The sequence below is a fragment of the Danio aesculapii genome, chromosome 25 (assembly GCF_903798145.1).
Source record: "Danio aesculapii chromosome 25, fDanAes4.1, whole genome shotgun sequence".
Lineage (NCBI taxonomy): Eukaryota > Metazoa > Chordata > Actinopteri > Cypriniformes > Danionidae > Danio > Danio aesculapii.
Window position 1 is genome coordinate 3,587,896 of NC_079459.1, and position 27,403 is coordinate 3,615,298.

General features: G+C 33.0%; 2 protein-coding genes across 3 annotated transcripts in view; both read right to left on the bottom strand.

The window, feature by feature from the left end:
• LOC130219196 (little elongation complex subunit 2-like) overlaps nt 1-6,928 on the bottom strand; it is a 14,216-nt gene extending 7,288 nt beyond the window's left edge. Inside the window, 8 exon segments of the mRNA XM_056451505.1 lie at nt 253-409; nt 3,651-3,767; nt 3,854-3,988; nt 4,260-4,379; nt 4,874-4,957; nt 4,959-5,160; nt 6,623-6,730; nt 6,815-6,928. Coding sequence (XP_056307480.1) covers nt 253-409; nt 3,651-3,767; nt 3,854-3,988; nt 4,260-4,379; nt 4,874-4,957; nt 4,959-5,160; nt 6,623-6,730; nt 6,815-6,861 — 970 coding nt within the window. The 5' untranslated portion in view covers nt 6,862-6,928.
• roraa (RAR-related orphan receptor A, paralog a) overlaps nt 1-27,403 on the bottom strand; it is a 559,428-nt gene that overhangs the window by 19,797 nt on the left and 512,228 nt on the right. For both annotated transcript variants that reach the window (XM_056451506.1, XM_056451507.1), the window contains 3 exons: nt 26,650-26,757; nt 19,885-19,995; nt 17,935-18,047 (listed from right to left, as the gene is read on the bottom strand). In XM_056451506.1, the coding sequence (XP_056307481.1) occupies nt 17,935-18,047; nt 19,885-19,995; nt 26,650-26,757 (332 nt within the window). The remainder of the gene's footprint in view (nt 1-17,934; nt 18,048-19,884; nt 19,996-26,649; nt 26,758-27,403) is intronic.

Genomic DNA, 27,403 nt, shown 5'->3' on the forward strand with positions numbered 1-27,403 from the left:
TAAAGTAAAACTAACAGAAACCATTAACGAAAACAAATTAAGATAAACTAGAATGTCTAAAACTTCACATATAAAAACTAAACAGAAATAAATAAAACTAAAACCAACAAAGACACTAATGAAACAAACTAAAGCTAAACTCAAATGTATAATAAATAAAAAGTAAAATCTCTAAATAAAAACTAATATAAATATTTAAAACTATAATAACCTTTTAACAAACAGGCATTAAAACAGCAGACAAGTGCTCACCTTTCCCAGGATTCATTCTGACCCACACTGGCAGCTCCCATGATTCAGTGAGCTCAGAGCTGTTGTTCAGCAGCTGAACGAAGGCCTCTTTGGCTAAACACACGTGTGGCTCGTATCTAGCGCTCAGCTTTTCTGCATTACCGTCACTGCTGATGGCCTGGAGACATTCAAAGATATCAGGACAGTCCTGTTTTACAGCTTTAATAACAGCAGTGAAGTATTGAGTCCCACCAGGTTCTGTCTCAGGTCCACTCCTGTTTTCATTTTATATGCTGCCACCACAGCAGGGAAGTAACAGATTCGATGTAACTTGGCTTATGCAATCAGATTACAAAACTAAATACTTTTAATTAGAGTCTACTTTTTAAAGAGATTGTTATAAAATGAAAGTCCTGTCATCATTTACTCATCCCCCACTTACTGTTTGAGCTTCTTTCTTCTATTGAGCACAAAGGAATATATGCACTGAGGAATACTGGAAAGTAGCAGCCATTGACTTTCATGTAAGTATTCCTTTGAAATACTTCTAATCTGACAACAGTTATGGATTACATGACTACAAAGGGCTGTGCAATCTGACAATAAATATTGTATGAACCAAATAAAATGTACACAGTTTCATATAACTCTATATTTTTTAATATTGAGGTGCCACAAAATATGCTTGTTTATGGTTATAATTTTTCATAATTTGTATGAGCGCAATATTAAACACAATTGCAGATGAAAACTTGAATAACAGCATTGTAAGAAAGTTCAACACAATCTCACGGCAATTCGTAACTTTTTTTTAGTGGCTAATTCGTACAAATTCGTACGATCTAATTCGTACAATTTAGTACGATTTGCTCATCCTCCAATGACGGTTGGGTTTAGGGGCGGGGTTAGGTGCCACGCCTTCTTTTTAAAATCGTTCCATTTCGTACGACTGAACTCGTACGAATTCGTACGAATTAGCCACTAAACTGTCAAAACGTAAAATACTTCCGTTTTCTCGTGAGATCGGGCTGGAAAGTTGCGATCTTGAAAGAACAATGTTTCCATTTTCCATTTTATTTAGCCATATTTTAATTTGTTATTTGTTTTATTAGACTTGCAATTATTAGTTTTCGAAAAAGGTTTTTACTAATATTGATTTAATATTTCTCCATTTGTAATCAAACATTTGATCTGTATTTGTAAATAACGTGAGAAATATGATCACAGAATGAGTAAACGTCTGGGTATATACTTAAAAATGTCAAATAAATAAATAGTCCTGTGGTCAACATTTATAAACTATTAATTCGTTCAATTGACGGAAATGGTATAATATGATGATGGAAATCTTTTTCAGGACATGAGAAGACTTATACTTTGATTTAAGTTTTTTTTTTTGTCATGATTACATATTATTTCCACAATGGCAGTAAGTTTTTCGCATTTCTCCTAGCTTTTCTTTTTTTAACATTTAAGATTTTTATTAACAAAAAACACACATGTTTGATTCAGAATTATTGGGTCGTTTTCCAGCAGAGAAAATAATGTCGAAATAATGAAATATTTTGTTTCTGTCAAAATAGTACAAGTTTATCTTGTCAATATGATAATAATAATACTTAAAAACTTGTGACATCAAAATAAGAGTGACCGGTGCATTTATTAGACAGCAACAAGACTTTTGAAAACCATATTTTCACCTTTCACCGTAATATCACATCCAGGAACATTGGATGCACTGTCCAAATATAAATCTAAATCAAACATGCATCTTTTTAGCCAAGCTTTAACAATATCTTATGACTCCATACATACATATATCCATATTAAAGGAAATGAATAATTCAATATTTGCTTTAAATTTATTTATTTATTTATTAGATATTTATTACCACATCAGCAACTTGTGGCTATTTCGTGGCCAAATGGATATGCATTAAAATATTACATGATAAATACAAGTTCGTATAATATTAAAAAAATTACTTAGACAATTATATAAAATATAAATAGATAAAATTTCCAAAAAAATTTATTCAAAGTTAAATATGGTTTTTCAGTTCTGTTTTTGATTAAAAAAAAATGTAAAACTCTTCCTGGTGGTACCTTTTTAAAAATGTCCATCAAAGTACTCTCCTTATAAAAATTTTGTCTAATGGAATTTAAACTTCTACATTCCAACAAAATATGTTTGATGGTGAGAGCAGTCTGGCAGTTATTACATTTAGGTGATTCTTCGTTATTTAATAAACATGAATGTGTCAACCTAGAATGTCCAATTCGACATCTGGTATAGACCGTCTGATCATGCCTGGTTTCGAAATTATAATTTGCTAAATGTCTTTCATTTATTTTCGGGTTAATTTCATATCATTTGAAAATATTGCTTGAAATAAATAATTTTTTGCCTGAAGTTTTATGAACTTTACCTGCTGCTTTGAAATGATTTTGTATCATGAAAAGCGCTATATACATAAATGAACTCAATACAACGTAAACACTGAAAACTGAACTGACACGGATTCAATTTACTATGATCTTTCATGCGAAGCTGCTTTGACACAATCTACATTGTAAAAGCGCTATACAAATAAAGGTGACTTGAATTTAATTAAAAAGACTTGATTTACAAAGGCACATAATCTTTGAGACAGATGCTTTTGCTTTGCTCCTTCTTATTTTAGAGATCCTGCGCTTCTACCGGTTTCAGTAGATCAGTGATTTTGAATCTTTGCACATGTTGTATTTAACATGCAGGTCCTGAGCTCTAAACACTAGTTAGTAAACGAATACTGAAGGGATCCTCACATTGTTGTAATTCAAGCAAATATCAGCACCCTCTAGTGGTTAAAAACACATATTGCAGGAACTGAAATGAACTTCACTTGTTTATGAAAATGAAGTTCATAATAAAAAGATTTTTAAGAAAATGACAAAGCATTAAATCATTTTTATAATTATTTTGAGGTGGAAGTTTTTTTTCCCTTTCATGATTACATTTAAATAATAATAATAATAATAATAATAATAATAATAATAATAATATAATAATTATAATTATATTGATAATAATAATAATAATAATAACAAAAGTAACATTTAAATAGTATTTATGATTTTTAATATATATATGATAGTATATTAAATATAATTATTTATATAAATAATTGTTCCTACTGAACTTAAAGTTTTTTTTTATTCAGATTTTTTCTTCATAAAATTTCGATATTTTGTTAAACAATGCAAAATAATGTTTGTTTTTGTGCCAAAAATAATACAACTGTATTTATCCTGCTTTTAGAACCAAAAACATAATATTAATTTAAATTTAATTACATATATTGAATATTTCAGAAAAAATTATTAAAATTGATCATCTGTTTCTTTATCTATTCACACAATCACAGACTGGTACTTACATTGTGTACAGCATGCGCTTTTTTCGCTGGAGGAACCACTTTCGCCACAGTCTCATAATCTACAGCAAGCTGAGTGTTTGCTGGTATCGCGTTTTCTTTTACCATATCTGTTTTACCCTGAGAAGAAAAACAGAAGGGATTGTTTAAACAAACACCAGTATATCACACAAACGTGTTGAAAAAGAAATATAGAATATAAGTACCATCGCCAGAATCTGTTTCTCAAAGTTGAGCGATATTGTACACACAATTTTTAGACTGGTCAGACTTGTAATCTCCTGAATACCGTAAACCTGTGGGTAACTCTTCACATGATCCAAGCAGGCGGTAAAATATTCCTGTAGAGGAAAATAAATAAACAAATCGATGAATAAATATAAAACATGCAAATAATATTCTGAAATAAATAAAAATAAATTATTAATAAACGATTATTATTCGTTATTAATAATTATTAATATTAATAAATTAATATTAATAATTATTATTATTAATAAAATAGTAATTATTAATAAAATTATTATATATAAATAATAAAATGACAATTTTTTTTACAAAAAGTAAATAAATAAATTAAAACACATTAAAAAAAATGTAAATAAAGAATACCTCAGTGTAGCGGGTGGCATCTGCTGGCATGTAGTTGTACCCATCAGCCTGCAATCTGGAAACCTCTTGCAGGTATTTCATGAACTCTGTCGCTTCATTTCTCACCAGCTCCATTAAACGCTTCGAAAAGAGAGACGAGATTAGACAAGAACCACATTAAAACTATAATTTTGCATATACACTCACCGGCCACTTTATTAGGTACACCTGTCCAACTTTACATTGAACATGACAACTGCAATGTCGTCATGTTCTGTACTCAAATGACCTCCACAGTCACCAGATCCCAACCCAAGAGAGCACCCTTGGGATGTGTGGAACAGGAGATATGCATCATGGATGTGCAGCCGACAAATCTGCAGCAACTGCGTGATGCTATCATGTCAATATGGAGCAACAACTCTGAGGAATATTTCCAGTACCTTGTTGAATCTATGCCACGAAAGATTAAGGCAGTTCTGAAGGCAAAAGAGGGTCCAACCCGGTACTAGTAAGGTGTACCTAATAATGTGGCCAGTGAGTGTATAACTACATAATTAAACTACACCATGTCTGCAAAACTGATGATCACCCCAAAAAGTCACTTCAGAAAGAACCCTATTTTAAGAGTTTACCTTTGAAGCTTTCTTATAATTCCTGGTTTTGAGCATGCTGAGGTATGATCTGCGCTCTTTTGCGTTGATCTTGGTGAAGCAGGGGGTACGGGACTAAAGGTTCAGGAAAAGTTGAAACATCAGAGTTCTTCTCGGGTTTGGCTTTAGATTTTTTTTGAGTTGGTTTGCATTCAGCCGTGGCCTCATCTGCAGCCAAGACGTTACGAACTGAATCCTCATCACACTTCGCTGTCAGTGATTCTGCATCGGCCTCTTTCTGACCGGCGTCCTCCGGTTTTACACCAGAGCTTTTAAGGACAGAAAGAAAAAAAATACAGCTCAATAATATATCATAATTTTACCTTTGGATAGATTTGCATTTTGACTTTTCATCTTTGTTTAGATAAAGCAGAATGAAACCAGTATTGTTTACATGGGCAACAATACTTTAATACTTTTTAATTATGATTAAGACAATAGTCTGATTAAGTCACCATGTGAACAGCGATTCTTGATCACCGTAATCCGACTAAAGTCATAACTGAACTAAACAGAATTAGAATTAAGACGTGGATTATGCGAATATTAGGGGCATTTTTGAAGTAAACACCGCAATCAAACTATTACCGTCATGTAGGACTTTTCGCCGCATTTTGAGACAAGATAGCAAACACACACACACACATCACGAAATGCGGAAGTTTTTTCCTTCCATTCGACGTGCATTATCAATAAAAACAACACTCTTCCTTCAGTCCTTCATATTCACGTCCAAGACCCCAGTTTGTCACAGGGGCATGAATGAAATGTTCATGAGTGAAAGTCAAACTGCAGTTAAAATCGAGAAATTAAAGATGAAACACCCAAAATTACGTGAGACTCTGCAGGAAACATTGATAGTCTGGTGACGCAACATTCGAAAAGCACTTCACGTAATTATATTAATGTCTTATTCAGATTAAGGCAAATAACTATTGCTGATGTCTATGTAAACATAGTCAGTAGTGTCTTCAAAGTAAGTGAAAGATCTAGAAGAGCATCCTGCTGATTTGATTCAGAAGGGCACTTTTTTTGTCAGACAGCTCACCGGTTTGACTTTCATTCATTCACCATCATTACTTTTAAAAAGCACCCGGTCCATTTTATTTGTATATGTTTTAATGGGACGCATAAACTCTACAGGTGCCTGATAGTTAGCTGTGAAGCTAACGGTAATCATATTATTCCCTCTAGTGAATGCATAAAAATCGTCATCATAATTTACTCGAGTGCACGCCTCAATGTCTAATAATAATTATGTAAAAATAAATGCATATTATAAGACAATTAAAGTGTTTTCTGACCTTGCCTGCATATCAGCCTGTTGTTGGAGACCCCCAAAACCAAAATATGACCTTTTATAATGTTTAATAGGGGCTGTTTAACTGACTGTGTGAACAATATTGTACTTTGATAGTCAATTTTTAGACTGGTCAGACTTGTAATCTCCTGAATACCGTAAACCTGTGGGTAACTCTTCACATGATCCAAGCAGGCGGTAAAATATTCCTGTATTGTTACTGCTTGTTGGCTGCTAATATGATTTCCCTAATTATAACTTGCAAAAAATACTTTTCTGAAATGATATTATTAAGAATGTCCGAATATACGAATATAAATCCAACTTTACCTCAATTTAAAATTAATTATTATTAGTTTTTAAGGTCTAACACTAAATAACAACCGGTCTTCCTGCAGAACTGAGGTAAATTACCACTTTACTTTACTCACCTGTGTAAAAGAGCGAACAGTTCTTTGACGTTAGGCGCCAGAGTGAACTTTTCAAACAAATCTCTGGAAAAAACATAAGGAGGAGCGGCTGCAGCTTCTTCTACATCCCTGAAGACAAAATACCGTCCATAAAACAGCTCAACGTAAACATCACAAATAACTTCTGAGAATGACAACAAGGTGGGCACCTACCATTTTAACTCCATGGCCTCTGTTTTTTTTTTACATTTAGATGTCATTCATATAAATCGTTATTAAAACACCGTACTGACTCTTGGGTTTTGCACGTTGACGTTTCTCTATCATAACAGTCCAAATTCCCGATAGTTCCGGATGGAAACAACACGTGGCATAAAGGTTCCGCTTCGAAATAAACGTTGGAATAACCGTCAAACGTTGCTAACCGTCGGTGAGTGCTTACAGTCATTATAGTTAGACCTTGTTAACCACATATTCACCACGATTTAGCTACGCTAACCATAGTTTACCCATGTTATGTGTTGCAAATCTGGATATGTAGCCTTAATGGTTAACGTTAGGCTACCATTCATTTATTATGGTTAATTCATAATTCTGAGGTAATATCTACCAATTCTGACTTCACTTATCGTTGTTATTTTGTTTTTTTTCCTAAGAATTGTGTGTTTATCTTCAGAAAAAGTAGCCATCAGATATGACTACAAATACCATTGTTAAACAATTGTAATAATGTACATGTACCATAGTTTTACCATGGTATTTGTAGCAAAACTGGATAGCCTAAATGGTTAACATTAGGCTACCATTCATTTATTATGGTTAATTCACAATTCTGAGGTAATATTTACCAATTCTGACTTCACCTCTCATAATGTTATTCAATTTTTTTCTCTAAGAATTGTGGGTTTATCCTCACGGAAACTAGCCATCAGATTTGACTACAAATACCATTGTTAAACAATTGTTAAAATGTACATGTATCATATTTTTATCGTAGTATTTGTAGCACAACTAGATATAGCCTAATAGGTTAACGTTACTGTTCATTTATTATGGTTAATTCACAATTCTGAGGTAATATTTAGCAATTCTGACTTCACTTCTCATAATGTTATTCTATTTTTTTCTAAGAATTGTGGGTTTATCTTCACGAAAAGTAGCCATCAGATTTGAGTACAAATACCATTGTTAAACAATTGTTATAATAGTTTTACCATGGTATTTGTAGCAAAACTGGATAGCCTAAATGGTTAACATTAGGATACCATTCATTTATTATGGTTAATTCACAATTCTGAGGTAATATCTACCAATTCTGACATAACTTTATATGTTTTTTAAGAATTAATTAAGAATTGTGGATTTTTTTTACGAAATGTAGCCATCAGATTTGACAATAAATATGATTGTTAAACAATTGCTATAATCTAGATGTACCAAGGTTAACATTCTTGTTTTCATTGCAATGTTTTATACGTATTGGTTATTTTTAAATAAGGGTATCAAAGTAAAAACTGTGATGTAAAATTCAGGCTAATTTCTAGGGAAAAAGTCAGTCACAATTGGTTGGTAAACAGAAATGTTAAATAAAAATTAGCCAAATAACGTCCTAAATAATAACTGTAACTATAGTAAAACCATTACTTGTTAGAGCCTGAATTCTCACATGTTAAATAAATCTTTGGAAATGGCAAAGACTTTTGAGATTTTGGTGGTTTCAAATGTATCTGTCAAACTTCATATTTAAAGGGGTAGCTTTAATAAAAATAAAAATTTGCTCTTATTTACTTAATTGGCTTCGTGTTTACTCTTTAAATCAATCCATCAAAGATATCAATGACTTTTTCTTCAGGAAAGTTTTAAAGCAGGTTTTTAAGCTGCTTTTAAGCCCTTATTATGGGCTTTTCGAAGCAAATTGATCAGTATGTGCAAGAAACTGAACATTATTTACAGCATTATAACCAGTAACTTCATAAGATCTCAAGAGTATTGTCAGGAGCCACTGCAGTAATTCTATTTTGCATGTACGTGTTTTATGAATCACCAATAGCCTATTTCAGCTAAAAATCCATTTTAATGTTCTACAGAAAGCATTAAATCACTTTGTATCTCATGTTTTCTAATCATTTAACATTTATTGCCTCTATATACAAACAGAAGCCTAATTCCAAGTCACTATTTTATATATATATTTTTGAGGTATTTTAGTCCATTTTCATAATAAAAGCTTTATAAAATTGCTTTAGTTTTAATAGTATTTGCTATTAGTAACCTTTGAAGTAAATTTTTAAATAACTCCCCATCTCTTTTTCCGCTGTGGAACTTCAACGACACAATCTGCAGACAGAAGTATGACACACATTGAATAAGAGCCCATTACAAGCGGTAAATTTTATTATGGGATAACAGCACATAAAGCACATCTAAAATCGATGTGTCCAATGCACTTTTAATAAAGGTAATATTAAAGGTACAGTTTCTAAGTACAATATAACAACATTCATATTAGAATGAAAAGTATTTAAAAGACAACATTAAATTTCTTATTTTTCTTTACAGCGGTATTTACAAAATGAATCAAAATACTTATTTCCATATTTAAGAATCAGACAAACGGAAGGAGCAAAACCACTATTGAGAAGAGACTATCTCCTAAAGAGAGTTCCAAAGAGCTGAATAAAAAGGTACATGATCGACTGTCCCCATTTTAAGATCAGTAGCAAACATGTGACGTAAAAATATGTGACAAACCGCAAACCTGTTTTCTGCTTTTTATCCCCTCCCCCCGCCCCCCACAGGTTGGCAGGAGCAAAATGCAACCCGTCCCGCTCCAGCCCTTGTGCCCTTCCCTTCAGCTCAACGAGAAATAGAAGTGTAGTATGCATCATACACATATGAACACTTAAAATACATTGCATTAGTCATTTTGTTTCATAATCGTCAACTTAAAATCTAATCGGCAGGAAACAACAAGGAGAACACGGAGTGGATTGTCTATTGTCCGCCATTTTGTCTCTGCGAATATCCAAAATACACCCAACCGACTGGATGAAATGTCCCATGTGAAGTTGTTCGGAGGGAAAAAGAAAGAGAATCTCAGGACATCACAGAGACCATAAATGTTGTTTCCATGGCTATAAACAAACATGAAATGCCTCATTTACATACGAAAAATAAAAGTCGGTAACATCAGACAGAATTCACTTACGTGTGCAAACACGGTCGAAAAAACGGTGAAAACAATAACGGACGAATATATTTTCTGCACCACTGAGAGGCACTCAGCGTCGTTTGCTAAGAATTATTGCAAGTAGATTCTGCCTTGCTACAAAGATAAAAACAGGAAGTTTCGCAACAAAACTTCGCACAACCGCTTTTGTCCTGTACAGTTTCTAACACTTAACCATTGTGAGTGTGTAAGTGTGACTTTAAAAATAAAAAACAAACTGAATGTATGATTAAAAAAATAAAACAAATATGGAGGGAGCCAAAAAGTGGCAGACAATCCGTTAGTTAATCGCGTGTTTAAAGTCCTTCCAGCGTCCAATACAGAAAATAAGCACTGGATTAGAAACGCCTCCAAAAACGAACACAATACTGCTGCTTTTTTTTTTCTCCCATTTTGTAAGCACAATTGTCAACAAATTTAAATTGCGACGTTTAACTTAGCCTGATACTTGCTAATAATCTAAAAGTGGGAAGGAAACAAGCCGCGTCCCAAGACTAGCACACATGATACAGGTACTCGCTGGGTATTCGAAAGTAAATTTACCACTATCGTTATCTTTACATTATCATTATTATAATCGTTATTATTATTATTATTATTCTTCTTATCGAGTCCTAATATTAATAATGCATCAATACTCAGTGAAATGAATGGACTAAGAGGGTGGCCTAGTCTATGAATCCATCATTTTTGTTCACAAAAGTAACTTACCTAGCACCACCGTCAGTATAACACAAAAATTAATGTCCGCACACCTACTACCGCTAATCGAACTAAGTCTAAAAGAGAGAAGTATAGTCAAAACAGATATTGTACAGCATGATGTGTCTGATAAAACAGATAATATTTTGCACTGAGCAGGTCTAATAGCAGTATTCTCTTCTTACCTATACAGACAGAAGTACAAAGTTACTTTATACATGTGATCGATAGAACATTAAATATCGTGAATTAAAAGCCGAAAGGAGGACAGGGAAACGTAGCTGTACAGCCGTTTTTGACGTTCGTAGTTCTCCACCCGGGAAACGGAACTAGTCAATATACAAATAAAACCAAACGAACTGAAAAATGCAAAGCGGGAAAAGAAATTAAACGCGATAAATAAGAAATGTATTTACATGCAGATGTTCAAAGCCTATGCACAAAATGAATCATAATACACCATATATATTATTGCTTGACATTCGTTTATGGCTAAAAGACTTTTCTTTTCGTCTATTATCTAAACATAGTTCACTTTTAATAACGCGTCAGCTGTGCTTTTGGAAAGAAACAAAAAACGCAAGGAAAATGATTGACGAAATCTTAGTAACACTTTAACCTTCAGCTCGAATGCTGTCGCGAGCATGACACATTTATCAGAATTGCGAGAAGAAAGAAACTGTAATGTGCCGAAGTCCGTGAGTGCATAGGCCTTGTTGCATAAATCTAATTGAAATGTTAACGTCGAAGTGCGGTGTGTCATGCTAGTACAGCCTCGTCAACGGATTCAAGCTCAGTGCTACGTAAAATAGTTTAAATCCTGGGAAAGAAACGTAGATCTTACATACAGTTCACCATCTCACCCTGTGCGCCTGATCGTTTAAAGCCTTGTCTGGGGGGTTTGACCTTAAGCAGACATTACAAATATCACAAAACACACAGATTTCCGCTTGTATATGCTCTCGCATCCACTTACGGACATATATTGCTTCTTACAAAGAGGGGACCACAGTTAAAGAAAGAAAAAAAAGAATTTACAATAAAGACGGAGGGAAAAATGTATGGATCTTCCACCTCTACGCGTCTAAAAATACCACAGATTCGGAGCTGTTTAAGTACCCTTGTGTTAGAAAAAATAAATTTTGTCCCAAAAAAGTTCTATCTCATAGCATATTGCTTTAAAATGTCTAATACAAATTACACTGACAAAATACGACATGCAAAAAAAGTGGCAAAACGTGACAGCTTTTTATGGTGTTGTTCTGAATTGAGGATCATTGGACAGGCAACAGCAAAGCTTGTTCATCAAGGGACTCCACAGCAGTGGGTTACCCTGTAAGAAACCCGTATTTGTCCGAGCGACGGACGTCTCAAGGTGGAGCAAAATCGTACAGAGGTATTTGGCACATAGACTCGAACAATTATCAGCGACAAATTAGAACAAATCCCAATCCGGAGAAGAAGAAAAAAGCACGTTGTAGCTAAGTAAATTAGCGTAGCATGCTTGAGGTTGGTATCTTGCTTTGTTTGAGTTTAGGGAATTAGATCTTGGGGGACTTGAACTAAATCCTGGCCTACGGGGCGAATGAATGAAATGACACAATTTCGCATTGTTTATTTTTGATGTACTACTTGTCTTCTCTTGACTTGACAGCACTCATGCTAGTGAATAATGGGGTGTGACATTAGCACGAAATTGTGAAAGATGAAAAATGAGGATTAAAGAATGAACAGTAACAGATTTGTACATTTAACATAATACCAGGTTCTTTTTTTGGATCAGTCCAGTTCCCAGTGAGCTGCCTTGTATGTTATCTACATAGGCAGCGTAATGTAACATAGCATGAGTGGTTTAGATCAATCTACATGCACAACACAGTGTTTTGTCTCGTCTCACAATTGATTTCTAATGTGTTTTAAGTTAGCATGTTGCTATGCTAAATACATTCTACTTTAATAAGCTTCAATAAGTTAGCATGTTGCTATGCTAAACACATTTTACATTAACACGCTTTACAAAGCATAAACTTTGGGCAAATAATAACTTTGAAATTCACTTGAACTCATATTTATTGATACTTTTCAGTATAGAGTAAAATAAAATTAGCATATATTTTGACTCACACGGCATGTTGCAAGGTAGTTTTACAGATTTTTGTTTTCCCGCAATTGACTCCTTAAAATTTGAAAACAAATCAGTGTAGCACACATTATTAATTCCCACCATTATAACCACATATGTTTGCTATCTAGAAAGGCAACTAAACCTTTTTATTTGGACTATTCTACGTAGAAAACACCACTGTCCGCTACATCAATAGCATGTAACAATGTTTGTTTTCTCTTAAAGTTGATTTCAATTGCGATTCACATTAGCATGTGCTATGCTAAAAGAATGATACTTTAAAAAATAAAGATTGGGTAAAACCTACAACTATTGTTAATCAGTAGTGAATAAAGTATGTTCATATTAGCATATATTATATTCCATGCTAGTTTTTCTTTTCTTCACAGTGGCCCTACACGGCTTAAAATTTGAAAACAAAGTAATGAGGGAGAACACTTTTATTTCCCAACATTTATAATGTTTATTTAACATCTGTTGGTGGCACCCATTTAACAAATGCTGCGCTTTCTCTCACAATTGATTTCAATGGAGTCTTTACATCAGTATGCTGCTATGTTAAATTATTGAGCAAATTTCCCGGAATCGTGGGTAAATATTGCATTACTAAACCGCATTTTGTCATTATTTATGATTCTGAATGGCATAAATGCATAATTATCATGTCTTTTGATCTGATATCTCCATGTTGGAATGGCTTTTTTAGCAATAATGGCTCAAAATTTGATCGAAATTAAGTAGTGGACATTTTTTGCTGTCTATGTTGGCAGCTCACTGGGTTAGAACTGTTCGCATTATCTCTCTGTTTTTTCAATCATCACAATATCTCTCTCCCTGAGCTGTGTAGTACACAAACTGCTGATTTACAAGGAACTAAACGTGAACCTGGATGTCATTCATGATGGCGATTGCATTGACCTGATCTTTTAGTAATGTGGTGGACTTAAATATATTAAAAATGCTATTTATTTGTTCTAAAGAGGCCGTCAAGATCCAATTATTGAGTTTTAGATGCAACATAGAGCTGACTAACATTTTTTTAAGCTACCAGCGTCAGAATTGAGTTAGACAGACTCTTCCCTGAGGAAATTATGGGGGGGGGGGATGACACAAAAGCTACCAAGATCTACTGGATGTTTGTCAGAATGTCGGTTATAGCAGGTTGAAGATCAATAATGTTTTTTTTTTTTCTTCTTCTGGATTATTGTGGGATTTTCTAAGTAGTTTTTTTTTACTGGAATGTTACAATACAACAAATCTTTTTGTTATTTAGACTCCAAAAAAAAAAAAAAAAAAAAAAAAAAAAGCAGGAAGGACCACTATGGCACATTCAAAAGACGTACAAACACACGCAACACACTACAGTTAGGTATTTCCGAAAAATAGCACTATTACTACAAATGTCTTGTTCTTTGAAAAAGACAAATAAAATCATTAAAAATACACACAAATTCTAATTATTGCAGGATTAAGTGCTAAATCATCCTTCGTTCTTTCCCTTTTTTCTCTCATAGGCTTCATAAGCAGTGTACAATGTTACAAAAATAGAGGATTTTCAACCAGACAAGGCTTTGAATATGTCTCTTTTGTATTTTTTTTCCTCACTCTTACATTCCCGACGAGCGTTGTTGCTGGGCAAAGACCCTCACAAAAGCCGGTTTAAGAAAATCAGCCAACAGATCTGGTGGACCACCACTAGATGGAACCATTAAACAGCAAATGACGTATGGAAAAAAGGGTCTTATTTCACTGAATAGTCCCGTGTGCTTAGGTTCATAACAAGAACTAGAGCTTAGTTCCAGTTTTAAATGACAAAAAAAAATAATAAGTATACACCCCCCCTCCCCCTCCCAGATCACATGACCTGCCTTTCCCCAGCACCAACCTCCGCCTCGCGCAAATAAATACACAAAAACACACACACAAACACCGCACCCACCCTCAGCAGCGTTGGGTTTCCAGCACGTCGCTCTCCAGAAACCGTGGTATTTATACATGCAACACATACTAGGTAAATATACAAGTCTTAAATTAAAGAAAGGTGCAAATAAAAGTGGCCTTATCGATTTTTCACAATAAGAATAGTCTAGCTACTAAATATCATACATGTTATTTAAAATAGATTCTATAAACATTAGTATTTTTTTCTTCTTCTTCTTCTGTATAGTTTGTACTTATGACCGTATACCCTGTAACACGTTAGAAAACAGGTGGAATGGACCCTTGCATTGCATCGATGTTTGTGGTCAGACCGTTACGTTACGATAAAACACCGTTCCAGAGAGGGACTTAATAGCAGATGGCCTTAAACGATATCACTAAGCAACTATGATAGATGGAGTCTCTGACGGCTAAAAGCAATCGCGCACTTTAACGACTAGAATTACCAGAATTCTACACGTTGTTCCTTCTTTTTTTTGTTGTTTTTTTTGTTCTCGATTGTCCGTAGAAAGGTGCTGTTCGGAGGTGTCTTCTTCTCCGTATCTCTCTTTCTCTCTCTCTTCTTCGTTTCGCATCCCAAAAACTAAAATCCAAGCGCGAGGGAAGGAAGAAACCACAACATATGCTTCTACACTTTTTTGGTGCTACAATAACTGCTGGAACAGTCCAGATAATCAGCTTTTTTTTTCACTTCATTCGTGGCTTGAGAAAGGGGCTGTGAAAAGTTTAGGCCGATGCTCTCTCCGGGAATCGTTTTGGAAACGAGTCAGAACTATTTATGCTGATGGTGACAAATCGCCATGGGACGGCTCTGGAAAGGAACGAGAGAGAAAGAGAGAGAGAGAAGAGAAAAAAAAAACAAGTGTCTTCATCTTCTCGTCCTCTCCCCTGGGCTCCGAATCCCACCTGTGTCAGTAAAAGGAGGGAACAAACCCCCAAAAATAAACCGCTGGAGTCCTACCCAGTCCATTATCATCATCTCCACGACGAAAAAAAATTGCCAAGAAAAAAAAAAAAAGTGAGGGGAAGTGTGTGTGTGCAGTGTGTCGTCCATCCAGGTGTGTGTGTATATGTGTGTGTGTATGCGCAGGGCACTGCTAAAGTGTCTCAGATTGAAGCTTGACATTCCCCACGGTGTGGCATCGGGAAGCGCTACCCGTCAACGGGCATCGACTGCTCAAAGTCTGATCCGAATAACTCCTTGTACAAAGGGGGGAAATGTGCGCGGACATGTCTGGATATATTGCTTTGAACGCCGTCAGCTTTCCGTATGCCGGCTGCACAGGGCTCGCAGCGTGGGACACTTTGCATATCAACTGCGGAAAGAGAGAGGAGAGAGAAAGAGATTTTAATTTGGTGGAAAAAAAAGACCCTGTAGTACTGGGTCAAAAGGCAAAAGGCAGACCCTCTAATCCGCAGACACAACACAGATGGTCCCAGGTTTTCACACGACATTAGCTAATCTTTCGGCCGCCAGACCAAATGCAGCTTTGCGGATGAAGTCATACATGAAGTCAAAATTGACCCCGTAGGCTTTTTAATTATTGTCTCATGGCTGTGCAACACAAGGGCTTTAAAACAGAATGTACATGTGTGTTTAACAATATTAACACACTCAATTTTATGTTTTGACTTTAGTTAAAATTTAGTGTTGTTATTTACTAAAACTATACCTATGAAAATGTTTTTTTGTAATCAAATTAAATATAATTATTAAATAAAAGATCAATTTTGACCTATAACATGAATTAATTTTAAATACTAAATCTGAAAATGAAAAAAAAAAACAATAAAAAAGATTTCAAAATGTTATAATAGTATTATTTTATATCAGTTATTCGCCTGGTCTTCGATCGTTTACAAATAATAAATAATATAATATAATATAATAAATATAATAAAATATAATATAATAAAATATAATAAAATAAAATATAATATAATAAAATTAATGTAATAATAAAATATAATATAATATAATATAATATAATATAATCAACATATAATATAATATAAATATAATATAATATAATAAAATATAATATAATAAATATAATATAATATAATAAAATATAATATAATAAAATATAATGTAATATAATATAATATAATATAATATAATATAATAAAATATAATATAATATAATATAATATAATATATATAATATAATATAATATAATAAATAATCAACATATATAATATAAATATAATATAATAAATATAATATATAATATATATAAACATAATATAATATAAATATAATATAATATAATAAAATATAATATAATAAATATAATATAATATAATAAAAATATATAATAAAATATAATGTATATAATATAATATAATATAATATAATATAATCAACATAATATAATATAATATAATATAAAATATAATAAAATAAATAAATATAATATAATAAAATATAATATAATAAAATATAATGTAATATAATAAAATATAATATAATATAATCAACATATAATATAATATATATAATATAATATATAAAATATAAATAATAAAATATAATGTAATATAAAATATAATATAATATAATCAACATATATATAATATAATATAATATAATAAAATATAATATAATAAAATATAAATAATATAATAAAATATAATATAATAAAATATAATGTAATATAATAAATATAATTAATAATAATATAATATAATATAATATAATCAACATATAATATAATATAAATATAATATAATATAATAAATATAATATAATAAAATATAATATAATAAATATAATATAATAAAATATAATGTAATACAATAAATATAATATAATATAATAAAATATAATATAATATATCAACATATAATATAATATAAATATAATATAATATAATATAATAAAATATAATATAATAAAATATAATATAATATAATATAATAAAATATAATATAATAAAATATAATATAATATAATAAAATATAATATAATATAATCTAATTAATATAATATAATATAATATAATATAATATAATCAACATATAATATAATATAAATATAATATAATATAATAAAATATAATATAATAAAATATAATATAATATAATAAAATATAATATAATATAATAAAATATAATATAATATAATATAATCAAAATAAATATAAATATAATATAATATAATAAAATATAATATAATATAATATAATATAAATTTCTATTCCACAGGAAAAATGTAGTATCATCAATAATTTAAATTTGCTATATAATACAATAAAATATAATATAAAGTCAAAGAATATGATAAAAGAAAATTTGTATTCATTTATTTTTAATTAATCAATTTTCTTCTGTACCTTTGTCAGTATGCCGTCCTCTCTGTGGTTCTTCTGCAGAACATGTTGGAGGGCCAGCTGGATCTTCTGCTGGAGTTTCTCCACCTTCACCTTCTCCTGGAGCCAGGATCGGTCTAAACACACACAAACATGCACATCACATCATATATGAGCTGTGAAATTAACATGCAACAAAGTGAGAAAAACAAATGCAACATAATGGGGCAAAACAATTATGTCAAATATATCACAGCTGTTGCGATATGAATGCTACTTATTTTGGCTACTTTGAATAAGTTGAGCTGAATTCCTCATAAATTCTGCACTATTCTCACAAATTCTCTCATCATTAACAACAAGCTACAGATAACATGTAACAAGAATAAATTGTTAAAGTAATGCAATGTATTCAGTTACATAAAAAAATTACTGAAATAGTTACACTACTGATTACTGTACATTTAAAATAGTGCAACATATTAGATTAATCAAATGTAATCAGTTACATTACTTTAATAAGTAACTGAAATAGTTAGACTACTAATTACAATTTAACTCTAACTTGTAAAAGTAATCGAATGTAATCAGTTACATCAACAAATAAGTGAAATAGTTACACAACTAATTACATTTTAAATACTGTAGCTGGTAAATGTAATCAGTTACATTAATAAGTAACTGCAATAGTTACAATACTACTTGCATCTAATTACTGTAATTTGTCAAATTAATCAAATGTAATCAGTTACAGTATTTTAAATAACCGAATTAGTTACACTAATAATTACATTTTTAATACTGTAACTTGTTAAAATAATCAAATTTAATCAGTTACATTACTTTAATAAAGTAATTGAAATAGTTAAACTAATTATATTTTAAATACTGTAACTTGTTAATCAAATGTAATCAGTAACGTTACTTTAATAAAGTAATTGAAATAGTTCAACTAATTACATTTTTAATACTGTAACTTGTAAAAATAATCAAATGTAATCCGTTACATTACTTTAATAAAGTAATTGAAATAGTTCAACTAATTATATTTTAAATACTGTAACTTGTTAATCAAATGTAATCAGTAACGTTACTTTAATAAAGTAATTGAAATAGTTCAACTAATTACATTTTAAATACTGTAATTTGTAAATCAAATGTAATCCGTTACATTACTTTAATAAAGTAATTGAAATAGTTACACTACTAATTACATTTTAGATGCTGTAACTTGTAAATGTAATCAAATGTAATCAGTTACATTAATAAAGTAACTGAAATAGCTACACAACTAATTGCATTTAAAATACTGTAGCTTGTAATAGTATTTAAATGTAATTCGTTACTTTAATAAAGTAACTGAAAGTTACACTACAAATTACATTTTCAATACTGTAACATGTAAAAGTAATCAAATGTAATCATTTACATTACATTAATAAGTAACTAAAGTTACATAACATTGCATTTTAAATACTGTAACTTGTAAGCATAATCAAATGTTATCAGTTACGTTAATTGAATAAAGTGACTAAAATAGCTACACTACTAATTACATTTTAAAAAGTGTAATCTGTAACCTATTACATGTCCAAAATAACAATACATTTGCACTTAATGGCCACTACTGTCGCTAAAATCAAGGGTTTCTCAATTAGATTTTATTCTGAAGTGGTAATGTCGTCGGAACACTGGAAAATTCACTCTTCATTAGCTTTGATTACTAATTCTATGAGGATTTGAAATGCTTTTTAGAATATGTAATTTCGCAATTATGATAATTACAACATAGCATAAACACCACACGCACCGATTTATTGGAAAACCTAATTTCTGGCCTCTGTAAGCACAAGTTTTATCCTCGAAAGTAAAATTGCTCAACCATTCAATATTCCTTCCATCTTCATGTATGATTCTGAAGGTAAACCAGGGATTGTGGGTAATTTATGGGATTTTAACACAGAGTTTGCTTACCGGCAGACATCAAGACGAAGGCGGAGAACAGGGCGATCTCGTCTTCAGAGAGGTGCATAGAACACAAGTTTTTCCCAAACTCGAAGACAGAGCTGATCAAGTCGTCGCAGCCTGTCAGCGTGCAGACAGAAGAGAAAACAGTGAGACAGAGAAGAGCAGACACTTGATCTTTTAGCAGATGTCGGGGTGGCACAGAGGTATGAACAATGCAATCCTTCAGCGTTACTCAATGAATTTTCCTCCCCCGGTCCAGGATAATCACGCTTTGGCGAGTGAGAAGGTTTATGTAACTGTGACTGGGGTCACTAACAAACTGAGTAACACCCGTGAGTCAGACAAACACTGGCAGATCGTCTACAGCAGCATTTTTTGTTTTACTTTCCCAAGCTAGACACCATCGAGACACAACATTGTTCCCTGTTATCCTGAATACAGTCACTGGGACTGGAAACTAACATTCCTTATTGGTTAAATGTAAAAATAATGGCACTAAATGAAAACCAAAAACATTAAAATAGTTATATTTAGAAAAGGCTAAAGGTTCTTGATTCTGATTGGCTGGAAGGTGTGCAATAAAACAACACAGTCACACGCAGTTTGTTATATATTGACAAAATTTAATGTATCGATTCGTGTTCACAGACACAAATTTTCCCGCTTTTTCTATGGTCTGGTGAAATTCTTGATTCTGATTGGCTGGAAGGTGTGCAATAAAACAACCCAGTCACACGGAAGTTTGTCATATAGTCACAAAATTTAACATATCGATTCGTGTTCACAGACACAAATTTTCCCGCTTTTTCTATGGTCTGGTGAAATTCTTGATTCTGATTGGCTGGAAGGTATGCAATAAAACAACCCAGTCACACGGAAGTTTGTCATATAGTCACAAAAATTGTATGAATTGATTCGTGTTCACAGTCAAATTTTGCTGCTTTTTATTCATGGTCTAGTGAAATTCTTGATTCCGATTGGCTGGAAGGAATGAAATAAAACAACCCAGTCACACGGCAGTTTGTTATATATTGACAAAATTTAATGTATCGATTCGTGTTCACAGACACAAATTTTCCCGCTTTTTCTATGGTCTGGTGAAATTCTTGATTCCGATTGGCTGGAAGGTGTGCAATAAAACAACCCAGTCACACGGAAGTTTGTCATATAGTCACAAAAATTGTAAGTATTGATTCGTGTTCACAGTCAAATTTTCCTGCTTTTTATTCATGGTCTGGTGAAATTCTTGATTCCGATTGGCTGGAAGGAATGAAATAAAACAACCCAGTCACACGGCAGTTTGTTATATATTGACAAAATTTAACGTATCGATTCGTGTTCACAGACACAAATTTTCCCGCTTTTTCTATGGTCTGGTGAAATTCTTGATTCCGATTGGCTGGAAGGTGTGCAATAAAACAACCCAGTCACATGGAAGTTTGTCATATAGTCACAAAAATTGTATGCATCGATTCGTGTTTACAGTCAAATTTTCCCGCTTTTTATTCATGGTCTGGTGAAATTCTTGATTCCGATTGGCTGGAAGGTATGCAATAAAACAACCCAGTAACACGCAGTTTGTTATATATTGACAAAATTTTACGTATCGATTCGTGTTCACAGACACAAATTTTCCCGCTTTTTCTATGGTCTGGTGAAATTCTTGATTCTGATTGGCTGGAAGGTGTGCAATAAAACAGCCCAGTCACACGGAAGTTTGTCATATAGTCACAAAAATTGAATGTATCGATTCGTGTTTACAGTCAAATTTTCCCGCTTTTTATTCATGGTCTGGTGAAATTCTTGATTCCGATTGGCTGGAAGGTATGCAATAAAACAACCCAGTAACACGCAGTTTGTTATATATTGACAAAATTTAATGTATCGATTCGTGTTCACAGACACAAATTTTTCCGCTTTTTCTATGGTCTGGTGAAATTCTTGATTCTGATTGGCTGGAAAGTGTGCAATAAAACAACCCAGTCTCACGGCAGTTCGTTTTATCGTCACAAAATTTAATGTATCAATTTATGTTAACAGACACTAGCATATACAACAACAACAAATACAATGAATGCAATATTTTAAAAGTCGTGTTGAGGAACACAAAAAATTGGCTATAGTAATAAATTAGTTAACAGTCATGTTGAGGAACACAAAAAAGAGAAGTAATATCTGTGAACATGAAATCGATAGATTAAATTTCGCGACTATATAACAAACTGCCGTAATGCTGGGTTGCATAAAACCATTTAATGGACATAGTTCCAGTTCGAAATAAAAGCATGTCCCCAAGCATTAGTAGTAACTAAAGTAACCCAGTGACAGTTGCCAGAGCCTTCATCCATCTGTAATCTCGGAAATATGCTTAAATATATTTGCTAAGAGGTAGCTAACATATGTTACCATGAGCTATTAGATATGCCCGAGTCATTTACATGCACACACGAGATCTCTCTCACGCACCCTCTCTGTTTCTCTCTTTATTTATTTTATAATTATTTTTAATGTAATTTTGATCTGAAAAACATCTGCTCACATATTTCTATTATGAATTTAAATTGTATATATATATATATATATATATATATATATATATATATATATATATATATATATATATATATATGCATGAATATAAATTTTTTTTCAGGCGAGACATTTAGCATATATTACATTTGAAGTAGCAATACATATATTTTGTTCTGAAGCTTTGCCAGTCATGTCAACACTTTATGTGGGTTTTTGAGAAATTCTGATTAAATTTTAGAATCTGACTCGCCAAACAAATCAGACACTACTCACCTAGCATTAAAAATAGCTAATAATTTCAATACAATAATCTAATTTTGCTCCATTTTTAGTAGAGCTGTGAACCTACACTAGTCTCACGGTTCGGTTCGGTTACGATTATCATGCCAACGATTCGGTTCAATTCGATTTCTCGGTGCATTGACGGTGCTTTCCATACACAGTTTTATATTTTCTTCAGAATTCTTGTATTAAAATGTATGAATATATTTATATTTATATACTATTTGTAATACAATTTTGTCATTTAATACAAACAGTCATATATAAACTATACCTTTAAACAACACGAGCATTTATAGCAATTAATATAAACAAATATAAATATCGCGCTCGCTTTCTGATCCTAGTCTACCAAGTTCTTTTACACCCCTTTGATTGGTCACACCCTCAACAAAAACGGCTGCGATTGGCTCTTGCGCGCTGGGCTCTTCACAGATGAGTGACACTGATAAGCGGCAGGCGGCAGCGGCGATCACAGCTGATCCATGATAGACACGGTGGAGAAAACTCTGCAGGCACGCGCTGGTGTCTGTATCCAGAAGTATCGCTGTAAAACAGCCGAGAGGAGGGGAAAAGCCACGCCAGCAGATCAAATGGGCCCACAGTGAGAGAGAGAGAATGAAGTACTTTCATTCTCTAAATCGCAGTGAAATAGGGGCTTCTGCTGTTCAGTGTCAGTGAAAGACTGAACCAGCGAACACACATGCAGTGAAATTGTGCAGTTTCTGCGTTTTTAAGTAGTTGGAGCGTTGTAAATACTCGTGCTCGCCTCCCTCACCATAGTAAGCTACGGCGACATAGCGCATATGAGATAAATGACGTCAGTACACAATAACCGGTTAAGATTCTTACTGAACCGATACCGAATTGTCCGCGTCTGCATCGTGGTGCACCGAAAAAACAATTCATTTTGACACCCCTAATTTTTAGTATCTACAAATATATTCTTCTACATTTTCTGGAAAACTGCACTGTAATGGAGGACTATAGTGTAGTGAAGGATATTCAGAGCAGATGTATTTGCATGCATTAATATGCAAATTTCGCATTGCGTTTCAAATGCATGAATAATAAATACATGTGTTCTCCTGTCTGCTAAGAATGATATTTTGTTATCGATCGTAACATTGTTCAACACAACACCTATTTAGCAGTAATGTGAGTTTTGGAAGCACAAATCCATATCCGACTCATAAATAAATCAGATATTGGCAATTAAGCAGTGAAAAATGATAAATAACTGAAATGAAACATCAGCACCACCTGAGGGCACAGTTTTCATAGCAGTTACTGCGCTAAGGCTTGGCGAACACATGCAGGATTGTTAAAAACGGCAGATATAAAGTATTACGATCATTATAAGGCTGAGGACGCCCACATGAGATATGGTTACAGTACACAACTGGATGTTATCTTTCATACCATGTCTAGATTTCTCGTTTTTGTGTTTGTTTTGGCATTTGGACAAGCTTTGGGTTGCTGTGTGCATAATAACCGGGAAGGGATTTCACTAATGTCACGGCATTCAAATGTAAATGTTATTTGCTTACATCTGAAAAACTGGATGGTGGGGTTTGATGAAACACTTCTGGTAGACATTAAATCTTGTTTGCGTATGTTGTAGATGCCTACAGTAACATATGCAGTGGCTACTGCAACACTAAGGAAGACTTACCAAGGAAAGGGAAAATCCAGGGATGACATATTGTAAGCTATGGAGACTTATGGAGGCTTATATTGAAATGAAGATGTGAGTGCTGAATGAGAGTATAATGTAATTAGAATTCATTCAAATTTAGTATTTATTATCATATTCATGAGTAAAATATGAACTTTTTTTTTTTTTAAGAATAAGCTTCCTGAAATATATACATGTTTTGTCAACCCGAAAAGTGATGCATCTTATTTATATAACAAAATCAATGTAAATCAAGCATAACAAGTTCCCATTCATATTTGTATAGCACATATTACTTTTCATTTTACTTTTATGATAAACGTTACAGTAATTGCCACTATAATTTCTATCATTATATTATAACTTTTTGCTGTCCAGAGCACTATTACTGTGAATATAAAAGATTTGAGTGAGAAGAACTAAGATACATATTTATTAGGTCTGTAAATGTTGTGTGTTAATAGGGGTGATATTTAGACCTTCATAGGGTTAGGCTTCACCCTAACCCTCACAGGAGGGTTTTCTTTTCAGCTTAGTCTCTTTATTAATCTGGGGTCGCCACAGCGGAATGAACCGCCAACTTAGCTGCCCTTTCCATACACACTCGTTCACACTCATACACTATGGACAATTTAGCTTACCCAATTCACCTGTACCACAGGTTTTTGGACTGTGGGGGAAACCAACGCGAACATGGGGAGCTCACAGGAGACAATCTGCATTGTTACATTTAACGACGATTTATGCGCTGTTGTTATGAGCATGGCACCGAAAACAAAATGTCCCCAGAAGGTCATAATTTACTGGTATTGCTATATTTGTGGATATATTTGGTACCCACCATGTTATAAATACAAGACACACACACACACACACACACACACACACACACACACACGTACACACCCCACAGACATAATGATATTTATACTGTACAAGTTTTGTAAATTTTGTATCCCCCTAACCCCTAAAACCAACCCTCACATTTTTATGAATTGAAAACATTTAATTATGCGTGATTTATGAGTTATGGGGACCAAAAAAGTCTATACCTATGGACATGTGGTGCCCACAGTGTCAGGAATACAAGATATACCCACACACAAATACATTACACGTGAACAGACAGACAACAATACACTACACACGAACACACAGACACATACATGTTGGTATAGGTGGTTTATGAGGACTCTCTATAGGCATATTGTACTTTATACAGTAAAACTGCATATTATATGGCCCTCCTAAACCCAACCCTCACAGAAAGCCTGTGGCAAAAAAATAAATGAATAAAAATCACACACACGCTCACATACTTGTTAGATATCATTATGGGGACTTCTCATAGACATAATGATGTTTATACTGTGCAGACTGTATATTCTCTCCCCTCCCCGAACCCTATCTCTAAACCCAACCCTCACAGTAAATAATTAGCATTTTTTAATATTTAAAACATTTAATTCTGTATGATTTATGAGCCGTTTTCCTCATGGGGACCAAAAATAGGGCCAAAATTTACTGGTATTGCTATACCTGTGAGGACATATGGTCCCCACAGCGTCAGGAGTACAAAGTACATATGCAAAAGCACCCAACACATGCACACAGACACACACATTGGTATTGGTGGTTTATGAGGACTCTCCATAGGCCTAATGTATTTTATGTAGTAAAAACTGGTTATTATTCTTACTTGTTAGATATCATTATGTGGACATCTAGTAGACATAACGTTTATACTGTGCAGGCTGTATATTCTCCTCCCTCCCCCAACCCTCACAGGAGACAATCAGCATTTTTACATTTTCAAAACACTTCATTGGGGATGATTTATGAGCTTTTTTCCTCATGGGGACCAAAAAATGTCCCCAGAAGGTTAAAATTGACTGATATTGCTATACTTGTAAGGACATGTGGCCCCCACAATATTAGAAATACAAGGCACACACACCCCACAGATGTAATAATGTTTATACTGTATAAACTGTATATCCTAACCCATCCCCTAACCTCTAAACCCAACCCTCACCGGAAACAATCTGCATTTTATATATTTTCAATTGAATTACGCGTGATTTATGAGCTGTTTTCCTTATGGGGACCAAGAAATGTCCCCAGAAGGTCAAAATTTAGTTGTATTGTTATACTTAGGGGTCTTATTATCCCCACAACGTTAGAAATACAAGTCACACATACAAGCACACACACACACACTGTTCCAAACATAGATTTTCCACTTCACATCCTAAATCTGTTTGGGTTTTGTAACTCACCTAATGATTTAAAGACATCAGGCCCAGCATACTTTCCATCGAAATAGACTGTGTTGTTCTGAGGGTCGAAGGCACGGCACATTCTGACGAACACCACCTCCAAAGAGCCTACGCACAAAGGAGAGAAACAAAACTGTGTTTTTTTACATAAGCAAAAACAGATAAGCTAGAGAAACACGTGAAGGCAAATACATTTTCACAGCTTATACGCATTGCATTTTAAACCCAGCCACAAGGTGGACTTTAGAAAACATTAGCTCCTTCTTCTACAGTTTGCCTTCTCTTTTAGCTTGATATCTGTCGTAGCAGGGCAACATTTCGAAGAGAATCCTGCTGAGTAAGTTATCTAAGCTGTTGACGTATTTATAGTGGGCTACATGAATAATAAGTAATGGAAAGAGATGGGAAAGCTTTTCAAAATCTTACACATTGATTAGAACAGCAGTGAAATATAATCTAAATATGCTTAAAACACCTCTTAAAACCAAACGTCTGCATAAATTGTACTATTTTATTTGTTGAGTCTATTTTGTGAGTTTTATGGAGATCGGGGTTAACAAGCTTGAATAATGAGAGACTAATATATATATATATATATATATATATATAGTTATGTATACAGTTCTGTCTGGTTCTTGAATCTGATTGGTTGATAGCCATGTGATATTCTGCCAGTAACAGCACTCGTACCGCCTCTTCACCCTTGTGTATTACTCCACACATACAGCAACAAGCAGAGGGCACTCTACAGCCT